A 24,787-nucleotide genomic window follows, 5' to 3' on the forward strand; every position below is an offset into this window, starting at 1 on the left:
AGTAAGCAAAACCACATGAAGCAAGCGTTCTAGAAATTTTATTTGCTTGAACCATTACAGCAAACAGTGCGGAAACGTGAAAGACGAAAAGAAGGACACATGACGTGTGCTTTTCTTGAGCTGAACACCTCAAGGTTTGAAATATCAAACATTTGGATCAAATGAAATACTTTACCATGCAACCAAATATTCGTAGTTATTGAATATTCACACAGGCCTACTTGCTAGTGCACCTGATGTTGATGGGACCACATTGTCAGCTTGAATAGACTGAGCATTTGAATTAAGGCTTTCAGCAGAACTTCTTTATTGCTTGATGTATTTGCCTCAATTTTTTTTCCAGTGTATTGATTTCATGACTACTCTCACAAAATTTCACTATATTTTTCTTCCAGATCTTCTGAAAAGGCTGTAGAGTTAAGCAAATGCAGAGTTAAACAACTGCAGCAGAGCAAATCTGCTCTGCTGCATTTCGAAAATTGTGCTGCTTAAGAAATAAACATAAAAAATAAGGTAACATAAAAAATCTGGAAAGAATACACAGAAGAGCTGTCAGGTTTACTTTTAATAAATATGCAAGGACTGACTCCCTAACCATTTTAATGGAGATTAATAAAACTGAACCACTTGAGCATCAGAGAGGAAAGCTTAGGTTAGAATTTATTTCTCTCTTATTAGTTATTACATAACAAACTTGGTTTGGATCCTTCATCGTACTTAACGCCGGCACCAACTAGACAAACTCGTCAACACCATCCCAGGTCTCTAACTCCTATTGTGGAGTTTGCTGACCTTTCCCCGAACTGGTCGGTGTCATGTTCGTAAAGAAGGCCGCACCATTGGGCTCGGAAGTCGCCAACAAAGGGACCTGTCCCGTCCCTGCCTCCCCTTCATGCCGCGATCGTCCTTGTTTACTCCGCGCTGTCACAGGCATAACCCGCCGCGAAGAACCCTAACCAGATACAGCTGTTGACATGTGTGCGTTGCCAAGGGGTTGCTGAGGCTCCGGGAATGAAGGAGATACGGCTGGGTAGGAGCCGAGTGACCATGAAACACATTATTCCCGCAACGACTGTCTTCTTCTCTTTCGATGTGTTCTCTAAACAACTTGAGTGATCGTCTCGTCGGCATATGTTTGTGCTGTTTGTGTATTTGATTGGTACCTCTTCTTTCCCAAATGTTTAGTCAGCACTCTTTCCCCAATCTGTGATTAGTTGGCTTAATCCTTATATTCCTTTCCCTAACCACTGATTGGTGAGGTGAGTCGCTTGTAATCTTATTGGTTGCTGTCCCCGCTAAGGGCGGAGACAGAGGGTTTAAAAACAAGCGCTCTGGGTTGAACAAGGGCTGAATTCGTCTGATCAATGGTTTAGTCATGTAAATAGTTTTCTCCTTGCTTTGTTTCTTCTTGCTTTATTTATGTTGAAATAAATAGTTAACCTTCTCCTTTCTTCGAGAACGTGAATGTTTGCAATTTAGAATCACCGGGTCATCAAGACATCAACAAGGTGTTTCCTCTTATCGCCACCTGAAGGGGGAAACTCAACTCCTGTATTCACTAAAACAGACACAAGTTTTTGTTCTTTCCACGCACAATTACAGATTGGAATCAGCTCGTGCCGCTGCTGGCGATGAGCTATCTGCTTTGTTAGAAGCTCTGGACGAACTAAAGAATGGACAGGCAACGTTATTAGATGAAGTTAGAAATATCCGGGAAAAGCAGACTGAAAACAATAAAATGCTGGAAGATATCAAAGAAAGAATAACTAACATTGAAGAAGAGTGCCAATCACTAACGACAATCAAGGCAGATATAAAAAGTGTGCAGACGCTCGTAGAGGCAAACGCTTGTCAGATTGAACATTTAACTGCTCGAGCAGACGATGCTGAAGATAGGGCGCGGCGAAACAACCTGGTATTTTACGGGGTGGACGATGAGTGCGACGAAAGTTGGGCGAGCTCTGAGGAAAAGGTGATCGCCTTTTCCAAGGAACACTTGAAATTATGCATTGAAGTGAGGGACATAGAGCGTGCCCATAGGCTTTGGTCCTTTTCTCCTAACAAAACGAGACCAATTCTAGTGAAGTTTGCCCATTTTAAGGACAAAGAAAAACTGCTGACCTCTAGCAGGGCAAACAAGCACTCTAAAATTAGTGTTGCCCAAGACCTTTCTCCAGCCACTCGTTGAGCCTGGAAAGACCTAATTGAATTTCAAAAGAAACAAAGCTTTTGCAGCACTCTTCGCCACAAGAGACTAGAAGCAGGAAAGGACACATACGTTTATGATCCGGTCAGCAAACAGGTTGTTCTTCGTGCAACATAGCAATTGGCGCGTGCCAACCAGGACTGTACAAAAAAATCCCTCTCTTTCCTTACCACTAATATTAGGAGCGTGCTACCCAAACGCAACATCCCTGGTAACCTTATCGATTCTTCAGATTGTAATGTCATCGCGTTAACCGAGACATGGCTGAATTCATCTATAGATAATTCAGAGATTTTTCCTTCCCACCCAGACTTCCAAGTTTTTCGTGCCAACCGCAACAACAGACGCGGCGGTGGTGTTCTCATCGCTACTCATCCTGATTTGAATTGCCACAGAGTATCCATTCATACTTATTTAGAAATCGTGTTTGTATGCTGTCGAACTGCACACCCCCATATCATCCTAGGCGCATGCTATCGCCCGCCTGATTCCGACAGCTCATTCATGCCCCAGTTCCGTGACGCACTTAACTCTTTAAGATCTCTGTATCCACATGCCCCTATTGTTATGTTCGGTGATTTTAACTTTCCTGATATTACTTGGTCTGACCTTGCCCTCTCCCTCTCGAAAAATAATACTGAAAGCAATTTTGTTAACACATGCCTAACATTTTCACTATCCCAGACGGTTGAATCAGCAACTAGGCATACCCATCGTTCAGCTAACATCCTGGATCTTGTGTTTACAACCCACCCCGATAGAATTCCTTCGCTGTCATACCTAGATGAAATTAGCGATCGTAAAGTAATCCATGGCACATTCTTAACCAGACTGAACCGCGCAGCCAAAAGCAACAAAAAACTGACTTTGTATGAAAAGGGTAATTATCGAGATTTCAACGAAGAACTTGCCAGGTTTTGGGAATTCTTATCTGTTGATTTCTGGACGCGATCTGTCGAGCAAAACTGGTTAATGTTCAAGTCTAAAATGCAGGAACTAATCATTACCTATATTCCAACCATAAGCATTAGTGAGCGTAGTTCCTCCCATTGGTTTAATCCTGCACTCAAGCGTCTTAAAAACAAGAAGAATTGCCAATTCCGTACAGCCAAATTTAGCAAGAGTCCAGAGGCATGGCAGAAATACCGCACCACGTCCAAATTATATAATTCGGAAATTACTAAATCTAAACGTTCCTTTTATGAAACCACCCTGCCTAACTTACTTCGAACTAACCCAAAACAATTTTGGAAAGGAATTAATCCAAAAGATAAAGACAAATCAGTTTCATTAATGGATCAAACAGGACAGCCTGTCCCCAGTGACGAGGTAGCGGAAATACTCAATCTAACCTTTTCTTCTATTTTTACAAGAGAACCAGATGATAACCTCCCGTATGCCAATGCCAAAGTCCTCGAAAGCACCAAGGAAATCACCAGTGTTATTTTGTCCCACATTTTTCAGCAGTCACTGTCATCCAGCATCGTCCCTCATGATTGGAAGGTGGGTAAGATTGTTCCAGTTCCAAAGCCAGGTTCTACTAACTACCGGCCCATATCTCTAACCAGCGTCTGTTCCAAAATTATGGAGCACGTTATTTACTCACAAATCACAAATTTCCTTACATCTGTTAAGTTCTTTCACCCTAACCAGCACGGATTTCAAAAAGGACTTTCATGTGACACTCAACTTGCCTTATTCCTTCACGACATAAGTACTAATGTAGACCTTAACATACCTGTTGACGCTCTCTTCATCGACTTCGAGAAGGCTTTCGACAAAGTCTCTCACAAACGCCTACTACTAAAGCTTTCACAACTAAATCTTGACCCGCTCGTCTTCAACTGGATACAGGCTTTCCTCACTAATCGTCAGCAGTTTGTTGAAGCCAACAACAAATCTTCTTCACTCTCTGACGTACTTTCTGGTGTGCCGCACGGTACAGTTCTTGGCCCTCTCCTTTTCTAATAATATCTCATCAAACATCTGCTTATTCGCCGACGATTGTGTTATTTACCGTTCTATTAATAGTGCAGCAGATAATAATGTTCTTGATTGTGATCTATTAAGGCTGGAGGAGTGGTGACGTAGATGGCTGGTCTTAAACACTAACAAGGTAAAAGAATGCAGCGCGAAAAAACAAGGACGAACAGAAGTGGACAGGGCGCTGCGCCCTGCAGGCTGCAGCGCCCTGTCCTGTCCACTTCTGTTCGTCTTTGTTTTTTCGCGCTGCATTCTTTTACCATGTTCACTGACCAACAAGCCCAAACAGCCGCTTTAGTTCATTAAACACTAACAAAACTGCGCTTGTTTCCTTTCACAGACGACAAAATTACCCTACCCCAAATTATCTTCCGAACGGTTCTAGTGTTTTACCCCGCAACTGCATTAAGTATCTTGGTGTTGACATCTCGGGTACCCTTAACTGGTCTACCCATATAACGTGGATAATTAACAATGTTAGCAAAACTCTCGGCTACCTACGTCATAATTTACGTCTAGCTTCACCAGCACTTAAATTGCTAGCTTATAAAACATTAATTCGGCCAAAGTTAGAGTACGCATCAGCCATCTGGGACCCCGCTCAACTTAACCTAACCCACTGTGTTGAACTTGCGCAAAATCGCGCCGTTAGATTCATCTACTCAAACTACTTATACTCCACCAGTGTTACCTCCCTGAAAAATAATGCATGCCTACCTAACCTCAAGCAACGCCGTATTGTTGCAAGGCTATGCTTGTATCACAAAATATATCATAACTTTACTCACAACTGTCCTATCCAACCTGCTCATCGTTCTTCAGCCCGCACAAGCCACCACAAGGCCGTTTACCACCTCCTGCTTGCACCGTGACCTGTCTTCATTCCTTCTTCATCCAAACAGCGCGTGACTGGAACAGTCTTCCCACCAGTACCATCCTTCTTACAAACCCGGACCATTTCAAGAAAGCCATCGAAACTATGTTCTATTAACACCAGGTTGTTAGCCCACCCCTCATGTAAAGCCCTCAAGGGCCCCTGAGGTATCTATAATAAATAAATACATAATAAATAAATTAAACCATTCCCCATGATTTTTAACCAATTATTGCTATATTGTGTTGTTTTTTGAAGTGTTGTGTTTTTTTTGGGGGGTTTGAATGACTTGTTCACCCACCTTGCTTGGACTTAGTGTCCGCAGTATTTTGTAAATAAATAATAAAAAAATGTGTGCATTCCTACTGATGTGCTACAAGTCAAGGCATTGTTAGAATTTTTTTTTTAGCAAGCACAAATTTTGGTTTCGAACTTTTGTGGTGCAGTGTGTGTTGACAGCGAGAAGAAAATTTCATATAAGAAATTTAAAATTCGAAATTTTGAAAAACAAAGAATGTCTTGACCTGTGCTATGGACCTAGGAGTGCACCAAAACAAACGGGGCCAGAATAGATAAGTTTTGCAAGATGAATATCCGTGCAGATAAGTGTGATGAAGAAAAACACTTGTCATTTCCCTGCAATGCACAGCTGCCACTGTTCACTCCTGGGTTGACCTCAGGAATGAAACTTTGGGACAGCGTAAAAGACGAGGCATACAAGCAGGCACAATAATTACAAAAAAAAAAAATTTGCCCGTTTTTGGGGATTTCAAAGCCCCACTTAAGCGCGTTCATATTAAATGAAATTGCACTGTAGTGCTGCCCTGGTGTATTTTTCACTTGTGCAAATTGTGTGATTGCTGCAGTATTAAGGTTCGTGATTGTTACTGCAATTTATACACGTGCTGCATGGGTACATTTGAATGGCATCTGAGTCGAATGGCGTTTAAAGCTTGGAATGGCTTTCAAACTCGACGCACTCCTGTGGTGCTACACTACAATTTCGAAATGTACTCGAATGCTTCAGCATTCACTCGCCATATTGCAATGGCACTGCTGTTATCGAGTTTCACTTTTGCCCGTTTGCTCGTTTTCAGTGTGTACAACGATGCGATGACAGCATGGGTGGTCACAGCAGCCACCCTAGACTGACAACAACACCAGCATGACAAAAAGCCACATATCATTGTAGCGTGACATGTTATCCAGGCCAATGACACTCGCAAATCAGGTCGGTGGACAGTCGCCTTTCATGTCCTCGACAGACGGGCGGCTGAGTGAAAACTTCACGTTTATGAGGTGACAGCGTGATTCGTGTAAAAATTAAGCGAAACTAGTGGCTACCTTTCATATGTGCACACTTCTCCAGCAATAACTGCTTGCCGAAATCTTAAATTTTAACCTACGATGACCCCTTCCCCCCCGCCGCAGTGAGTAGGCCTAGCCAGCCCACAGTGTGCAATTTCAGTGATTGTGGAGAGTGAATTCACTAGTTTTGGTGAATGCAAGTGGTCAACGAGTGTAGTTTTGACAACAGCAGCTTGAAATCAACTATTGCTTACATTGAAGGATGCGCATACAATGAATGGGAAGCACCGGTGTGACTCAGACTGCGGAGCAATCCTTTAGACAGCGAGCAGCAGTCGCTGGTGTTATCTTCCCCATTTCTTTTTCCCTCTGCTTGGGCACCATTGAGCTATTTCCTTTGCTCCCATCCGCATGGTTTTGTACTTCCGGTGCGCCGAAACTATGCGCTCGTCACGTGCCATTCACTGTTTGTGCGGTGAAGCCTCCGCACACGTGACGGGGCCGCTTGGGTGTAGTGTGGTAGCGGTGTAGAGCTTCACCTTGTTGCACCGTGAAGGATGCGGGAATCTCTTAGAATTTTGAAGCAGTTCTGCTTCAGTGCTCCTGACAATATGCATTCAATGATGCATTGATGAAAACGTGCAAAATAGTCATTGCTGCTCTGTTCTCATCTCAAAATGCGGCATTGCCCAGTCTTTCACAAAATAAATTTACTGTGATGGAAGCAGTTCTTGACACTTTTTTCGGTGTCATTTGATGAGTCAAACATTTTTTTCCTGGAGTTTAATTTAACGAGCTTTTAATGTGCTAGTCTTGACTTCCGAGTATTTCGTTATTACGATATTTCAATATAACCAACAATTCTTGGCAGGTCCCGCGAAGTTCATTGTATTGAAATTGCACTGTATTGCCATAAATGAACCAGTGCTTATAATTTCTGCCCTTCTGCCTTGTTATTACTGAGTCCAACTGTAACAGACCTGACTCATTTGCTGGGAATCTAGTGTTTAGCATTATGAGTTTGTTCACTCTGTAGCGCTGTAATTAAGCAGCATTTTTTGTGTCAGTCCTGCTGCTTTTGAATTGTGTACATTTAGTCACCATACAGGATACATTTCTTCTGCACTGGGTCTTTTGGGAATGTGTGAGTAGTGATATAATAATAGACCCATGTTCTAGTTGGTCGCTGCTGACAGTATCCAAGCCGCCACACACACATTCTGTCAGCAGGTAGAGAGAGGCACCGTCAAAAGTATCTAAGTGGAAGGTGACTCTGGAAAATATTTAATTCCTTTGAATCTAAAGCATGATGGTCAAGATTTATTGGTGCACTGTGTAATTCACACAGTCACAATTGGGCTGCCTGTATCTGTTCAAGGATGCGTGAAATAAAATTAATTTTTCTTGCTAATAATGCCTTGCATTTACTTTTGGCAGCGCCTCTCTGTAAACAAGTCGAGAATATGCACAAACTGGAGCCCATGTGCTTTGTAGCCCCAGCCGTCACTTCTTTCTTGCTTGCACTCTCCCTCCTGGTGTGCAGGCAGAAAAGGAGACCACAACTGCTGGGGATGCTGCCACAGTACACAAGGTGAGCATGCTCCTGCTGCTCACTAGATTTCCGTGGCTGGCACGTGCTCTTCTGCTAGTCTTCGTACCTGGGTGCGAACACAACCGTGCTTGCCACATTTCGATGGTATTGAAGCACAAAAGGCACCCATGTACTGCATGATGTCAGTGCACATTCCCCAGGTGGCTGAAATTTTTCGTAGCTCTTCACTACGCCACTTTCCTCCCCTCCTTCATAGCACAATTGAGGTGTCCACCGAGACTGATACTGCGCCATATCCTTTCCTGATAACCAGTCATAATTTCTGCTGGCGTCACATGCCTGTGCTGGGAGTGCATGTCTGCTGCTTCCAGGGAGGGTCATGCACAGTTCTCTCACAAGGGCTTAAACAGTCCAACTCAGGACCCAGAGAGCACAGATACCAGCTGTGTGAATGTGTTTGTTGATCAAATTTTGTTACTGTATATCCCAGAAATCTTTTTTTTGTGCACACAAGCATGTCACTGTGAGGACGAGGAAGACAGGATGGACCAACTAGACCCACATTACTGGGCTACTGTATTTACTCGTTTCTTACTCGCACCCTTTTTTTCCAGAAGAAGTAATCTAAAAATGTCACTCACATTACAGTCGTGTATGAAAATGAAACTACACCATCATCAGCAGCAGCCCGATGCCCACTGCAGGCAAAGGCCTCTCCCCTGTCTCTCCAATTAACCCTGTCCTTTGCCAGCTGCAACCACCTTATCCCCACAAACTTCTTAATCTCATCCAACCACCTAACCTTCTGCCACCCCCTGCTATGCTTGCCTTCTCTTGGAATCCACTCCGTTACCCTTAAGGACCAGCGGATATCTTGCCTTCGCATCACATGCCCTGCCCAGGCCCATTTCTTCCTCTTGATTTCGACTGGGATGTCATTAACCCGCGTTTGTTCCCTCACCCACTCTGCCCGCTTCCGGTCTCTTATCCTGTCATTTATCTTTCCATGGCTCGCTGTGTTGTCCTTAACTTAAGCTGAACCATTCTCGTTAGCCTCCACGTTTCTGCCCCGTAGGTGAGTACCGGTAAGACACAGCTGTTATACACTTTTCTCTTGAGGGAAATTGGTAAACTGCCATTCATGACCTGAGAGTACCTGCCATATGCGCTCCTCCACCCCATTCTTATTCTTCGAGTTGTTTCCCTTTCATGATCTAAATCAGCCGTTCGCTTCCAGCACTTTGCTACCAACTGTAAACTGCTATTCCCTTCCGAGACTGTTGAACGGTACCTTGGTTTTCTGTGTATTTATTTTTAGGACCACCGTTCTGCTCTGCCTGTCAAACTCATTGATCATGCTTTGCACTTCATCTCCTGAGTGAATTAGCAAGGCAACGTAAAGTGGAAGGCATCCGACAGAACGGACTAGACTTGGCACCTGAGACGGCCGCGAAAAATTCCGAACATCCACGAACAGCAAATTATTTAGGTATTCTTCATTAACTGTTATCCCCATCTGTTCCCAGTCCAGGCCTCGGAATACCTTCTCTATGGACCTCCTGCATGTTTGTAAACAAACGAGGTGGCGCTGCAGTCGCTAGCGAGCTCGTGGTAGGCAAAAGGTCGGGGAGTGGCGTCGCGGATAGGTGTTGTGCGCGGGTTTTCAAGGCTTGTAGGCGCGTTTCCGGTTTCTGCGAATCACAGCAATGGTCGATGCTTCCAACTGAGTAATTTGTCGAAGTACACGAGCTCGCGTTGTCCACGTGTGGCCTATAAAGAGAAATAGTTTGCCACTGTGTATTGTATATATGGTTAGTAGTAAACATGTAGAAAGCGTTCCTGCCGTTTATTTACGCGCTAGGCATTGAACAAAACAAGTTTTGACACTCTGCACTAGCCGGAATGATTTTACTTCGGGACAGTAGTGAGGGGAAGTGCTGGCGTTGTTTCGCCGGAGCAGACATGCGCTCATCGTCTGCTGACATACGTACGTGTCGCGCTGCGCGAAAAGTGGGGACAGAGTCGTGTCCCCGATCTCCTGTCTCGCTTAGCGCTGTTTTTAGCCGCATGACCACGCACCAGCCAGGCCGACTTGTCCTCTTGTTAAGCTGGTCGATTTGGTGAAAATTTTTGATTTCTAGAATTATTTCCTTTCCTAGCCCTGAAGTCTAGTTTCGTGACGAAAAATTATAGCAAAATATTGAGTACAAATTTATAAATTACGCTTTTTAGAAGTGTGGTTGTCAAAAATTGGGAGGTAATTTCTTTGATTTCAGTGCCGCATTTCTTTGACCAAAGCAAAAGCGAAGATGCCATAAACGAGGGAATAAACTTTAAGGTTCGTTTTCTGACCTCTCACATTTTCTGCGACTGGATCACTCACCTTCGTACTTCGCATGAAAATCAAATGATTCCATTTGTCGCAAACTATTCCTGAGACGTTGAGGAGCGTAATAAATCTCTCGATTTTTTCCCTACACGTGCAGTATTGTGTTAGTTATTTTTTGTAAGAAACGTTTTCATGTAACTATTCATGCATAAGTACTGATCATATAGAAAAACAACTAATCGCGTCATCATACAGAACAGGGCTTTATGCACACGCTGGCATAAAAAAAAAACTGCGCACTATCTACTCAATTATTTGAGACCTAGCTTGGGGGGACTTGACGACGGTGTTAATTATAATTACCCAGAACTGCGCCAGGTATAGCTATAAATAAAAGGAATGACTGAAACTAGCGTAGGAATTTCATATTTGCACCAAGTTTAGTTACATATCGCATGCATGAATAACGAAAACACTTTTCATGCCGCGTCCCCTCAATCTCGCCACGTGTCTGTTAGTAGCACGCCTGCGGCTGCTTCTTTCCAAACAAGCTTCGCGATCATGTATTACCTCATGAAACATGACACATGCATGATGCAATGAAAAAGCATATGGCGTTTAGCACACTTAAGGTACGCTATTCTAAGCACACCAACGCGACCGTGCAATATTGACACAACTTACCAGACTTCTTTCTACTCGAATGAAATAATTACGTCGTCATATCAAGAAACAGTTTCAAGTAACTATTAAATGTCGCAAAACGCGCCATTTAAACATGGTGTGCTATTAACAAAAAAACGCATTCCTTGGGGGCGAGTGAACCTGTCGGCGCCCCGTACACTCTGGCTCAAGGTGATAAGTACGTGTGCAGCTACATGTCTTTTTTTTTTCCTTGAGCAATTATCAGCCTACTATCCTGAAGTTCAGGTGAATGAACGCAGTAACTTGCATGCATTAAGTGCATTGAGTGGGAGTGCCTATCGACTACCAGACTTCGCGCTTTACTACCGTGGCGCAATGCCTGTTGGCCAGTTTCCGAATGCGGCATTTATGCGCGAGAAACCTATCGAGGCTAATTTACTATTTTTTATGCTACTACGCGGATCCAGCAGTGACGCAGCTGGTCAATACATGCTGCTTCTGCAGTGCACAGGCTTGAAGCAGCCGCCGGTAACTGCGGCAGCTGCGGTAGGCACGGGCAAGCGGAACCTGTTTTGCCTACCATGCGAAAGTCGCTGCTAACATCAGCGCCACCGCATTTTCGTGACGTCGCGGGGTGAAGGAGGTCCATACAGTTGCATTGTTGAGATTGTGTCTCCTTGCCTAACGCTCTTCCTTATTGGAATTTTATTGCTGACTTTATGGAGGACTATAGTAGCTGTACAGTTCTTATATATGTCTATTGTTGAGTATCCTTTACCAAAGCCTGCCTGATAATTTTATTGACTGAAGTCTAAGGTTGTCCTGACTCTGCTAGCGATTGCCTTAGTAAATACCTTGTAGACAACAGACAGTAAGCTGATCGGTCTGTAATATTTAAAGTCCTTGACGTCTTCTTTCTTATGAATTAAGATAATGTTAGCCTTCATCCAAGCTTCTGGCACGCTTATGGTCATAAGGCATCGCATATACAGGGTGGTTAGTTTTTCTAGCACAATCTCTCCTCTGCCCTTCAAAAGGGGCCGTATTACGGAACGATCAAATGGCAAACTTGCCAAAATGGATCAATCAGCCTCGCTCCGATTGGTTGGCCTTGGCTGGTGGCCATATTGCTTTTTTGCATCATGGGTGGCTGCAAATTGCGTCACAGATGTGGTAGAAGTGATGACATTGCACACCTGATAATGCAGATGCAAATTGATCATTTCTTGCGATCACCTCGAGGCGGTCAATTTGACCGTTGCGTTTGTGACAGAAAATGGCGGCGTGCATGTGGCCATACGACTGCGGCAGCTGCGCCGGCGCGAGCAATGGCAATGGAGGGTGCACAAAGATGCGTTTGACTTGCCGGACGAGCTGTTTCGATGCCTTTTTCGACTGGAGAAGCAGACCGTGGAGTGGCTGTGCGACGAACTCGCCGATGAACTGGGAGGTTTGCGTGCGAGTGAGCTGTCGATGTGGCGGCAGGTGCTGTGTGCACTGTGGTTATTTGCCGTGGGCGGCTTTCACCCTGCCGTTGGTAACGAGGTGCACGTCGGCATGACAAAGCCAAGGTGAGCAAATATGTGCGGCGGGTGTAGGAGGATATCTGCGAAGTTGGCGTGCTGAAAAGGTGGGTTCCCACTGTCACCTCTGTCTCACAGCTACGTATAAACAAAACACGCTTATGCTGGCAAAGAATTTTACTTTTCCCAGCAAATCGCACTTTGTGGTAGTCTTGTGTTTCCCGGGGGAAAAGAAACAGACAACCACACATCACATACTGCAACACTTCACCCTTTGACACTTTTGTCATCGATCGTAAATGCTGAACAACACAGACTTCAAGTACTTCAAGTTGCCTTTGTTAATTTCGTACCTAGCGCTCCTTGCAAGTTTGCTCGGCAGGCACCTAGCCTTCACTGCTTTCGTTCAAATTTTTCTGTGGACTTAGGTCAACTGCACAGCAGCTTGATTTTAGATGCCACATAAAAAACAATAACACGGCGTGGAATCTGCTGCTTTCATGCAAAGCGGCTTGTTGACATTTTACCGCTGTCAGCGCACCACCTGATAGCAAAAGTTAACCACCAGCAAGTATAATGGCACAATTTGTACCATCCTTGTTTTGCCTATTATTTTCCAAGTTTAAACGCAATGTTTTAGTAAAATGAAATATTAGTTATTTTGAGTGCTGCGTATTTTTTACGTCTTTGTATAAAAATTTAGCAGACGGTCTCTCTCCGTGCAAATAAATGCACTCAAGGTGCCGCCCTTCTGTAATTGGCTGATTCCTCATTGCGTCAAGGGGCGATGTCTCATATTTTTGTCATCTTGACGTCACTGTCAATAATTTTTGATCGGATTTTTAATCGTTCCATATTGTGGCCCCAGATCTGCGGTTTCCTGATCTTCACCAGCTGCTTTTTCCTTTTGCATTGCTCCTAAGGCTTTCTTTGCTTTCTGTTTCGTTACTGGCGGGATGACGCATTGCTGTGCACTACTGTCTCTCTCATTAACGTTCCGATTACATTGGCTACTGTACAGATTTGTGTAGAACTCCTCGGCTACTTTAATTATTTTATCCATATTGCTAATGTCGTTGCCCTCATTGTCTCTTAATGCATACATCTGGTTTTTACCTATGCTTAGTTTCCTCTTCACCACTTAGGCTACCCTAGTTCTTTAGATTAAGTGCGATTCCCCCCATAACTGACTTCATTATGTCGGCTACCTTGCTCTTAATAACTTTGATAGCCCTGGCAGTTATATTCTGTCTGTAGGGTTAGACGCCCTCATGCTTCGGCGTTTAACCACTGAAATGGCTCACTGGTTAGGGTGCTCGGCTACTGAGCAGAGTTCGAACCTGGCTACAGTGACTCCATTTCAATTGGTCGCGAAACGCAAAAGTTGCCCATGTGCTGTGCAATGTCAGTGCATGTTAAAGGGGCTGCGAAACACCGCTTGAACGGATGCTGGTTACACTTCAGATGGATTCTTTATGTCGCGCAGATGCTGACTCAAAAAGAATTACAAGAATCGATGCATAGGAATGGGAGTTATTCAGTGAAGTAATCTCAAAATACAAGCAAACAAAATGCTGCCCTCAACTCGATTTTCGCGCATCTTCCCATTCCCATTTCACTCTCCCAATGACAACGCTTAGTGCTACCAATCAAAACAGCCTATCTGAGCACGTCGCAGAGTTTGCACTCCATGGTTGCCTGTTCTCTGTAACTTGTTCTTGCCAAGGCTGGCAGCGCCGTTTGCATGGTTACAACAACCATGTGAACGCCCAGCTGATCCAGCGATGCTTCATCGTCACGCCGACGGCGCAGAAGGGAACACTGATAAGTGACGTTCCCTGACTTATGGATCCAAATTGGATCTGAACTCGATCGCGAGATACTGCGACGGTGTGACGGCCTGCGGAAGGTATAAGACACATTTAGCATAGCATGTACCGCTACTAGTGCGTACCACGAAGCATGGCACCAAACATCGGCGATCATTCATGAAGTGCGCTGAAGATGTTGTCTATGAAATTCCCCTCTCGTGCGGCCGCTCTTATATAGGGCAAACTGGGCACTGCGTTAAGGAGCGTATCAGGGAACATGAGAGAAACGTTGAGCAAGATAAAGAGCGCCCAAATATGCCTAAGCATATAAGGTCCTGCCCGTCACGCTCTTGTGAGCCATGTTTTTCCGGTGCGCGAATTCTTTCAAAATGCAAAGATACAAAAGCCAGAGAGTTAATCAAAGTTTTTCTTATTGCAAAGAAAGGAAGCATGTGCATCAGCAACACATCCATATCTTTGCATAAGGCTGAGAACAATTTTTTCGCTCGTTCGCTATCATATCAACTTTGAAGATGATAGTATTCCTTGCGTGTAAGATGATATATATTTCTCCATGTTGCCTTCAAATAAATCAGTTGTGAGTGGCGCTCCGTCCCGTCATACTGTCTTGTGTTGTGTCTGTTTTCACGCCTATAGCCAAAGATGCACTGATTATGTGTTTCAGGGCCCCTTTAAGGGTAACAGAGTGTATTCCAAGAGAAGGCAGGCGTAGCAGGGGGTGGCAGAAGGTTAGGTGGGCGGATGAGATTAAGAAGTTCGCAGGCATAGGGTGGGCACAGCTGACAAAGGACAGGGGTAATTGGAGAGACATGGGAGAGGCCTTTGCCCTGGAGTGGGTGTATTCAGGCTGATGATGATGATGACTTCTGAAGGTGGTGAACAGTGAGCGCAGCCATGCAGGCATGGCCACTGTCACATTCAAACAGGCTCTTGTGTCTGCAGGTGCAGCGGCTGCATGAGCAGCTGGTGTCGGAGCGGCAGCAATCGGAGCGCCTGGCCCAGCGGGAGCGCTTGCTTGAGGCACAGCTGCAGGACGCCCAGAACCAGGTGGCCGCCCTGCACGATGACAGGCAGCGCGTCTGGTCAGTGGTCAGATAACCATTCAAATGTCTGGCATTGCTGCTCAGCTGTTGACAGATGTTTCAAGGCATTATACAGTAAAATCATGATGATATGAGCATGGTTGATACGAATTTCAGAATGTTAAAAATTTGCAAAATTGTCCGGCAGGAGTGCATTGTGTACAATGTGCAGGATTTTGGATGTCATGAACACTAGCCCCCCCAATAAAAACCCTGCAAGTGCATCCGCACCCTTGAGTGCTAAGCGCTCTATGCACTATGAGCGGCAGCACGCAAGCCACGTTGAGCTGACTGCGCGACCACTAGTCGCATGGTGCTCATAGCAAGCAGTGAGTGGTGGCCCCCACATCGCTGCCATATCGCGAGTGAGCGCGGGTGCATGGCCCGTACATTGCCAACGCCGTGCTGTACGCTCTGTAAGTAGCGAGCTGTGGCCACATGGTCATGAATAAATCCTGTCAGCTATAAACAGGTTTGTGTAAATGCATTTTCCACGCTTCTGAATACCGATTGGTTTTGTTTCCAATGACATGAATATTTTTCGTGACCTTTGAGATTTGTATCATCAGGATTCTACTGTATATCCTTTCAGCCTGTACGGCTAACATGTTAATATGCACAACAGCTGGCACCCAGTTACAGCATCTGCTTGTGAGTTTGCCTGTGTAATGTTCATCAATTGGCTTACCCAAAGCACACTTATCTGTGACTACTACTGACAGCCAGACCACTCTGCTCACGGTGGGCATGAATAAAGACACAAAGTGTCATAGGCACAAGAATGGTTTGTTCTCATCATCATCATCATCATCACCAGCCTGACTACGCCCACTGCAGGGCAAAGGCCTCTCTCATGTCACTCCAATTAACCCTGTCCTTCGCCAGCTGGGGCCACCGTATCCCCGCTAAGTTTTTAATCTCATCCGCCCACCTAACCTTCTGCCGCCCCCTGCTACGCTTGCCTTCTCTTGGAATCCACTCCTTTAGGACCATGCGGTTATCTTGCCTTCGCATTACATGCCCTGCCCAAGCCCATTTCTTCCACTTGATTTTCACTAGGATGTCATTAACGCACGTTTGTTCTCTCACCCACTCTGCCCGCTTCCGGCCTGTTCTAGCTGACTGTAAAATCTTCTTGTCAATGCAAGGCAGCGCCCCAGAAGATGGCATAGCTTGACCACACATGTTGATCAACCTGCGCAGTGTTGCCAGAGCAGACTGTGAATGCACACAGGGTGTTATGTGTCTGCACGCTTACCAATGTGGCCTGCATATTTTTTTCAAGTTTTGTCATGACTTTAGGGTACCTTTACATTCTCAGGCAGTGCATATGTGTAATTTTACTCATTGATCTTGCATATATTTCACTGGAAATGAAATTGGCAAGCATTGGCAAGGCTAGTTTGGTCGCTTTCAACTGTGAACTTCCATTGGCCTCCGTTTTTCTTTGTAAGTATTTTTTGCACACGAATACAGTGCTTCAGATCACCAGAAAATTCTGCAGTTGAACATTGTTGTTCAGTACAAATTTACCACCTAAATGTTCTAAATGTGGCAACACTGGAACACTTATTTGCTGTCGTACAGTGCATGGAGTTGTGAAACACATGCGCATGAGCAGTTGTTTTAATTTTATCTCTCTTGTGCAAATGTAGCGTGTGCATGATCATAACGTATATTTGTGAATACTGTTCTCTCCATTGCCCCTTTTTAGCTATTCCTAACTACAGTCGCCGACCGATTTTTCGGACTCGAAGGGACCCGAAAGATGGTCCGAATAATCGAACAGTCCGAAAAATCCGTGAAGTACAAAAAAATCACTTTATTGAGATGAAATCGGCTTTAAAATGTCACTGATTTTACCTTGCGCAAAATTTCTCTTGTTGGCGACGATTTGCACCTGTATTTGCGCCAAAGTTGTGTTTTCACTGTACACGCTAAACAGCAAGGTCACCGCATTTAGTTGAAATACTTCCCATGCTTCTTTGATGGGCCCGGCGGGGCCATGTTGTCCACAACCCGAGTGTGCACCACACCGCTCGTCAAACACACCCAAAGAAAAGGCACTTTTCGTTCAAAGAGGCAGAACCGCCGGACGCAATCACTAAACGACGAACGGATGTAACCTCGTGAAGACTGAGCGCCACTCGGTCGACGCGGTCAGAGAAACCCAAGTGACGAAACGGCGAATAGCGAACGTATGAAACCCACTGCGGTGGCTCAGTGGTTACGGTGCTCTGCTACTGATCCGGAGTACTCGAGTTGGAACCCGACCACGGTGGCTACGTTTCGATGGAAACGAAACGCAAAGGCGCCCGTGTGTTAAAGATCCCCAGGTGGTCAAAATTATTCTGGAGCCCTCCATTACGGCACCTCTTTCTTCCTTTCTTCTCTCAGTCCCTCCTTTATCCCTTCCCGCGGAGATGTGAGATAGCTCCTGCACAACTTCCTTCCCCCAACAACCAATTTTCAACGTATGGGTGGTATGAGACAAGGGACAACTGCCCGCGACAACGTCGGCGACAAAAACAAGTTGACGGCGACGACAATCCAGCTGCCATCTCGAAGTGTCAGAGAGCGCAGGGACCTCTACTGGCAACAATGAGGTACCGAAAGTATGTCAAGCCAATCCAACTGCAGCGTAAATCCACCTCAATCCAAGATGGCGCCTTTTGCGCCGGCGAAAAGCCGATAAGATGGCCGATTCTGGCCCGCAGGCGACTGAAATTAGTCCGAAAAATCGATCTTTCGGACTATTAAGGTCCGAAATATCCGTCGCGAATATGTATGTGCTTCTATGGGGTGACTGATGGTGCCTCACCAAGGTCCGAAATATCCTACAAGTCCGAATTACCCGTCGGCTACTGTATTCTAACTATTTCTAGCTAAGTTGCCTGCACGAATTGTCAGTCATAAGTTGTATGGTAAATAAAATAAAATGTATAAATTGATTAAGCATTAGTTCATAAGCAACACACAGACACATATATATAAACTTATGAAGGAAGCCAACAGTCACCGAAACCAAGGTGCATAAGGAAATGTTTGTTTGTTAAAAAGTTCATCAACAACGAGCTCCTCAATTTCCTTCCCTCGTGTTATTTGCATATATTGTTACGGTGTGGGATGCCACGGGGTGGCCACGGGCCCGCCCAGAGAAATATAGCAGCAGTACGGAGGAGAGCCGGCGAAGCACGACCGGCGGCGGCCAAGCTTTCTCGTTCTATCTCCCTCGTGCTAGAGCCGCGCGCTCGCCGCTCGCGCTCGCGCTCCGCCTCTTCTTTTATTCCCGTATCACCTTTCCACCGGAGGGGGGGCGGAGAAGTCAGGCCGTGCTTTGATGCAGGGTTTCCTGGGGCGATGCAATGTGGGCTCGCAGATAGGAAACGGTCACACTCTTCGTTGAATTCGAAGTGTGTGAGCTGGGCGAAGGTGTCTGCAGTCGGCGAAGAAGGTCCCACACCGGTTAGGCTAACTTCAGGGAGTTTTATGCATATTGAGCGGCGATCCGTTTATGGGACTGCATTGCGTGGGGAAGGCATGGAGCCAGCAGGCGACGACGGCACTGATGAGGACCCGGTAGCTAAGTCGGAGTCACCGCAGGCGCCGTAGACATATCGCTTCATGTTTGAAACATGCTCTGGGAAAATGTGGTGCACACCGCATGGTCGATGCTCTGGCAGGTCTTCGAGGCGGTATGTCACGGGGCCGAGTCGGGCAACGACACGGTAAGGGCCGCGGTATCGGGGCAAGAGCTTTGCGGCACGGCCAGTCGCACGGATGGTGCGGCGAACGAGGACCAAGTCACCGGGCTGGAAGGGGGGATGTGGTGGTGCTGCCGCGTTGGCCGCTTGCACACGCGCGTGAGCCGTGAGGAGGTTGCGCTGGGCGTCGAGGCGGGCGGAATGAAGTCGTTGAGCAGATTCAGTTGGTGACGCAGTAGGATGGGGAAGGCCCAACTGCGCGTCGAGAGGGATGGAGGGTGTTCTGCCATAGACGACTGAGAACGGCGTCACATGCGTTGTTTCTTGCGCTGCAGTGTTGACTGCAAAAGCTGCAGCAGAAACAAAACGATCCCAGTTTGTGTGGGACGGAGCGACGTAGGATGCGAGTATATCCGTGAGGGTACGGTTAACACGCTCCACGAGGCCTTTGCACTGCGGATGATTGACGGATGTAGTGGAATGCGCAATGCCGAAGGAGCGGAGGGCTCGCTTGAATTCATGGGACATAAAGCAGCTCCCACGGTCCGTGATGAGGCGCCGGGGAACACCGTGCCGAAGAACGAGATGCTGTTCCACAAACGCGACGGCATGAGCGGACGACGTGTCTGGAACGGGCAGTGCTTCGACCCACTTGGAGAAGTAGTCGATCGCAACCAGAACATACCGGTTGCCGGCACGCGTCTTCGGAAACGGGCCCAAATGATCCAGTCCAACCAGCTCGAAAGGTGAACTTGGTGGCGAAAAAGCCTGCGGGGGTGGCTTGGTTACACCTGTGGACGGTTTTCTGTACTGGCATGTCTGGCAGGACGCCACGTGTTCCTTGACATCTCTGGACATATTAGGCCACCAAAACCGCTCCGACACTCGTGCGTAGGTCTTGCTGCGACCAAGGTGACCAGCCGTGGGAGCGTCGTGTAAGCCGCGCAAGATTTGCGACCGCAGTGTTGCCGGCACAACTGGCAACCAGACGGGTGGTCGACCACGGAGCCGCTTCACATGACACAAGAGGTCGTCCTTCATTCGATAGACCCGGCGTAGTTGGCGGAGGCCTGCGCCGGCGGCGGTGCCAAGGGAGTGGATTATGGCAGCAATGGCGGGATCTTGCGTTTGTGCAGTCCGCAGGTCCGTCAAAGCCGTCACGGAACAAGGGTGGCGAGAAAGGAAATCGGCATCTTGATGGGCAGAGCCGCGCTGATGCACTATTGTGAAATTGTACTCTTGAAGTTGCAGGGACCAGCGTGCAATCTTGGCATTCAAATGTTTGGCGGACTGCAGCCAAGTGAGAGCGCTATTGTCCGTGACTATGGTGAAGTGACGGCCGTACAGGTAGGGACGGAACTTCTCGACGGCCCAGACAACGGCGAGGCACTCGAGTTCTGAAGAGTGGCGGCGGCGCTCAACGTCGGAAAGCTGGCGGCTGGCATAAGCTAGGACTTTGTGGTCACCAGACTCGTCTTCTTGCAGGAGGACAGCGCCGAGCCCATCTTGGCTGGCATCCGTGTGGAGGACGATGGGGGCCGATTCGTCGTAATGGGCCAATGTAGGAGGCTCGAGGAGGGCGTGCTTGACGTCAAAAAACGCGAGCTGTTGGGCCTGCGTCCAACTCCACGGTGCATTCTTCTTCAGCAGGGCGGTCAATGGAGCGCTGCGCTTGGCAAAGTCCGGAATGAAACGACGGAAATACGAAGCAAATCCAAGGAAACTTTTGAGCTCCTTGGCGGTGGTGGGAGCTTCGTAAGCTGTAAGCGCTTTTAGCTTTTCAGGGTCGGGACGGATGCCATGCCGGCTCACAACGTGACCCAAGTACGTCATCTCCGCGAAACCGAAGAAACATTTTTTTGGTTTTAAGCGAAGCCCAGCAGAGGTAAGGGCTTCGAGGACGAGTTTGAGGCGTCTCTGGTGTTCTTCAAATGTAGCCGCGTAGACAATTACGTCATCCAGGTAGACCAATGCCATAGTCCACTTCAAATGGCCTAAGACTCGGTCCATGAGACGCTGGAAGGTGGCTGGAGCATTCGAGAGACCGAAGGGCATACGGTTGAACTGGTAAAGGCCGTCGGGAGTCACGAAAGCCATCTTTTCCGCATCATCGGGGTGAACAGGCATCTGCCAGTAGCCCGAGAGCAGATCGAGCGTGGAAAAATAACGGGCCCCCTTCAGGCGGTCAAGCGCATCGTCGAGGCGAGGCAGCGGGTACACGTCGCAATTAGTAATAGCATTTAGCTTCCGATAGTCAACGCAGAAGCGGAGTGTTCCATCCTTCTTGCGCACAAGGACGACAGGGGAGGACCAAGGGCTACAAGAAGGGGCAATGATTCCCTGGTCAAGCATGTCGCACACGTGCTGCTGGATGACTCTCCGTTCGGCTGGCGCTACACGGCGAGGTTGGTGATGAACGGGCCCGCGGTTTTCGGTGTTGATCCGGTGTTGAGCCCAGGAAGTGCACCCGAGTTCACCGGCGCTGAGAGCAAGGCAACTGCGATGCTCGAGCAGCAAGGTCTTCAGAGAGGCGAGCTCCGCGCAGGTCAGGCTGGGTCCAGGTTGCAGAGACGCCACTGGTGACCCGGGGTCCAAAACTGAGGCTGTACCCAATTGCGTGCCGGGAGTCAGCGCGAGAGGTACGCTGCTGATGTTGAGTGTAAATACGTGGGCCTCTCCTTTAAGCACAGGCAGAAGGCTTCGAGGGGAGGTCATCTGACGGGCTGGAGCTGAACACCGGATGGGTTCGAACAGCACGTCTGCTGTGACCGGACTGTCAAGCTTGGCATACACCCACGTTGCCGCACCCTGTGGCAGGGTCACGGCGGACGCCACAGTCACGGTAGTGACGTCGAACGGCTTGACTCGACACGGCCACTTCGTCGCGAGGTCACGCAGAGATGCTGAGGCACGCTTGGTCGCCGACACCAGGGACTGCCACAGGGCGACACCGAGGCTGGAAACCCGGCTAAGCCAGCCCGGCCCACAGAGAGTTCGGCTCGCCCGTGGTTTGGTTCTAGTAAAATTAAGGACGACTCCGGCTTGCTGGCACCACCCGCACCCGAGGACCACTGGCCAAATAGGGCTGTCTGCGACAACAAACTCGGTGGAGATGGTATTTCCGAGTGCTGTCAGGTTGACGACGACACGTCCGACTTGCTCCACAGGGGTGCCGTTAAAAGCTAAGAGCCGGGTTTTGGCGGCTGGCAGAAGCAGGTGGGGCGCGTTAGCAACAAACGATTTGTGCAGTACATTGACAGCCGCTCCATTGTCAACCAAGGCCTTTACGTGCCGGTCAAGCAGGGCGACGTCGACGAGCACGTAAGGAGCATCAGTGGTAATCGGAGCCGACGAAAGGAGGGGACGCGGAGAACGAAGGAGTGTGGGGACGGACTTTATTCGGCGGAACGGTGCCCCCGGAGTTCCGCCGAGTTCCGACGTTGGAGGGCCGGCACAGTCCCTCGCGTAGTGTCCCCGCAGGCCGCAGCGGAAGCAGGTCATGCGGACGTCGTTACGCAGGCGTCGGATAGAGGCCGCAGTTGGGGCTGCGGACCGAGGAGCCTGCACCCGGACGCTGCGCTCGGCAGACGGTGGCGACCCCCGCGTGGCCAGCAAAGTCAATTCCGCCTCGATGGCGAGCGCCATGGCGGCGCGGACGGAATCAAGACGGCCAGAGCGGACCAAGCGCTGCACCTCGGGGAGTCGGATGGCGTCGACAAACGCCTCGGTGCCGACCAGGGCCACGGCGTTCTGAGGCGCTCCCGGCAGCGACTGCAGAGCCAGGCGCTCAATGGCGGCGGCGAGGTCCTGGTACGTCTCCCCGGGCGCTTGACGGTGGGCTCGCAGGCGGTGGTACTGCACACGGGGTTGACCTGAGGCACCATAGTGGTCGGCGAGGAGGCCCGCCAGAACAGTGTAAGAGCCCAGCTGGTCGGGCGGCACGTTCTGCAGCAGCTCGGTGGAGCGGCCCCTCAGTTTTGCAACGAGCATCCATGCCTTCATTTGCTCGTCCCAGCCTCTCGCCGCCGCAATACCGTCCAGCTGGATGCGGTAAGCATCCAACGAACACTGCGGCGAGGACGCACCCGCGCCGAGCACGCCATTGGCGGCCACGACCGCAGGCCCAGCGACGGCAGAGCCGTAAACAGCGGCGGCGGGGACACCCAAAGGCACCTGACCTGTGCTCGGCTCGGCTGGCACCAGGCGACGGAGTTCGCGCCGGAGAGCTTCCATCTCCCCAGCCTGGGCAGTCAGACGGGCCTCCCATGCGTCCATCCGTTGGGTGACTGTATCCAGGAGGCGCTCAACACCGGCGTCCGGCTGCTGCGAAGAGCCGAGCCTCTCCGAGCGCCTAGGTCTAGCGGCGCCGGCCGCCGCGTCGTCGGCGCTATCGGCTGGTGGTGGACTCCTGTCGTCTGGCACGTCGGGTGCTTGATTCTGGGAGCGGGTGAGCGGCATGATCCTACCGCTGCCACCAAAATGTTACGGTGTGGGATGCCACGGGGTGGCCACGGGCCCGCCCAGAGAAATATAGCAGCAGTACGGAGGAGAGCCGGCGAAGCACGACCGGCGGCGGCCAAGCTTTCTCGTTCTATCTCCCTCGTGCTAGAGCCGCGCGCTCGCCGCTCGCGCTCGCGCTCCTCCTCTTCTTTTATTCCCGTATCAATATATATATATATATATATACACACACAGGGTGTCCCAGCTAACTTGGACCAAGATTATGGAAAAACCTAAGCGTTCTCCAGAAATGAAATCACGTGGATGTTGTTAAGGCTTATCTAAAGTTACAGCACCATTTTTTTGATCGTCCTACTTAAATAATTAGTCGAGATAAATTTATTAACTTTTTAGATATAGCTTGAAACGCTTAAGCATCAATAGGAAATTTGTGGAATAATAATAATAATTGGTTTTTGGGGGGAAAGGAAATGGCGCAGTATCTGTCTCATATATTGTTGGACACCTGAACCTGCCCTAAGGGAAGGGTAAAGGAGGGAGTTAAAGAAGAAAGGAAGAGAGAGGTGCCATAGTGGAGGGCTCCAGAATAATTTCGACCACTTGGGGATCTTTAACGTGCACTGACATCACACAGCACCGGGCGCCTTAGCGTTTTTCCTCCATAAAAACGCAGCCGCCGCGGTCAACTCTACAAATATTTTCAAACCCAGGCACTTCCAACGGGGTAGCCTTAGTATCGCCGTTTTTATTCAGGAAAAACGAAAGCCCGCGGAGTTTAAAAAATACCACCTGACAACGTGCTCCGTGCGCCAGAATGCACCCGGATTACAGCGCTCTCATCCGTGATTTCTAGAAAACATTGCTCGCTTCGCGCCTTTCGTGCTGCCCACGACAGGGCTTCGTGTTGTGCTTGGTTTCAAGATAAGCACGAGAGGGCTCGGGCGGCAGTTGAAAGAAAGTGAAGCTCCCATTTCTGCGGCGATAATTGCGCTGTCACGCTAGCAGAATGCATGCGGAGGAACACTGACAATCTCAAGAGTTCGAGTTTGGGAGCAAGACCACAAAAAGTAAAGACGCATTATAACAAGCTTGATAGCTTGGTGTGGATTACGGTCTTTTCACAAAAGAAACAATTGTAAGTGGCTACAGAAGGTTGCATTTTAGTTTCTTTACCATTCCTTCTAGGCAGGGAATTTGTAATTTCATAGTACTTACGTGCCTTTTCCACGTCGTACAACAGTTTTGCACAGATGACTCTTTCCATGGATAACGGATGCAGAGAATCATT

General features: G+C 48.2%; 1 protein-coding gene across 18 annotated transcripts in view; it reads left to right on the forward strand.

Moving 5' to 3' along the window:
* The window catches only part of LOC144124450 (uncharacterized), a 425,125-nt gene that overhangs the window by 324,132 nt on the left and 76,206 nt on the right, over positions 1-24,787 (forward strand). For 16 of the 18 annotated variants that reach the window (XR_013313175.1, XR_013313176.1, XM_077657111.1 and 13 more), the window contains 2 exons: positions 7,915-7,962; positions 15,195-15,334. Coding sequence is in view for 16 of the 18 variants with exons in the window: in XM_077657111.1 (XP_077513237.1) it covers positions 7,915-7,962; positions 15,195-15,334 (188 nt within the window). In the remaining 2 variants the exon portion in view is untranslated. The remainder of the gene's footprint in view (positions 1-7,914; positions 7,963-15,194; positions 15,335-24,787) is intronic. The other 2 variants (XM_077657126.1, XM_077657121.1) reach the window with 1 other exon arrangement.

The sequence above is a fragment of the Amblyomma americanum genome, chromosome 3 (genome assembly GCF_052857255.1).
Source record: "Amblyomma americanum isolate KBUSLIRL-KWMA chromosome 3, ASM5285725v1, whole genome shotgun sequence".
NCBI lineage: Eukaryota > Metazoa > Arthropoda > Arachnida > Ixodida > Ixodidae > Amblyomma > Amblyomma americanum.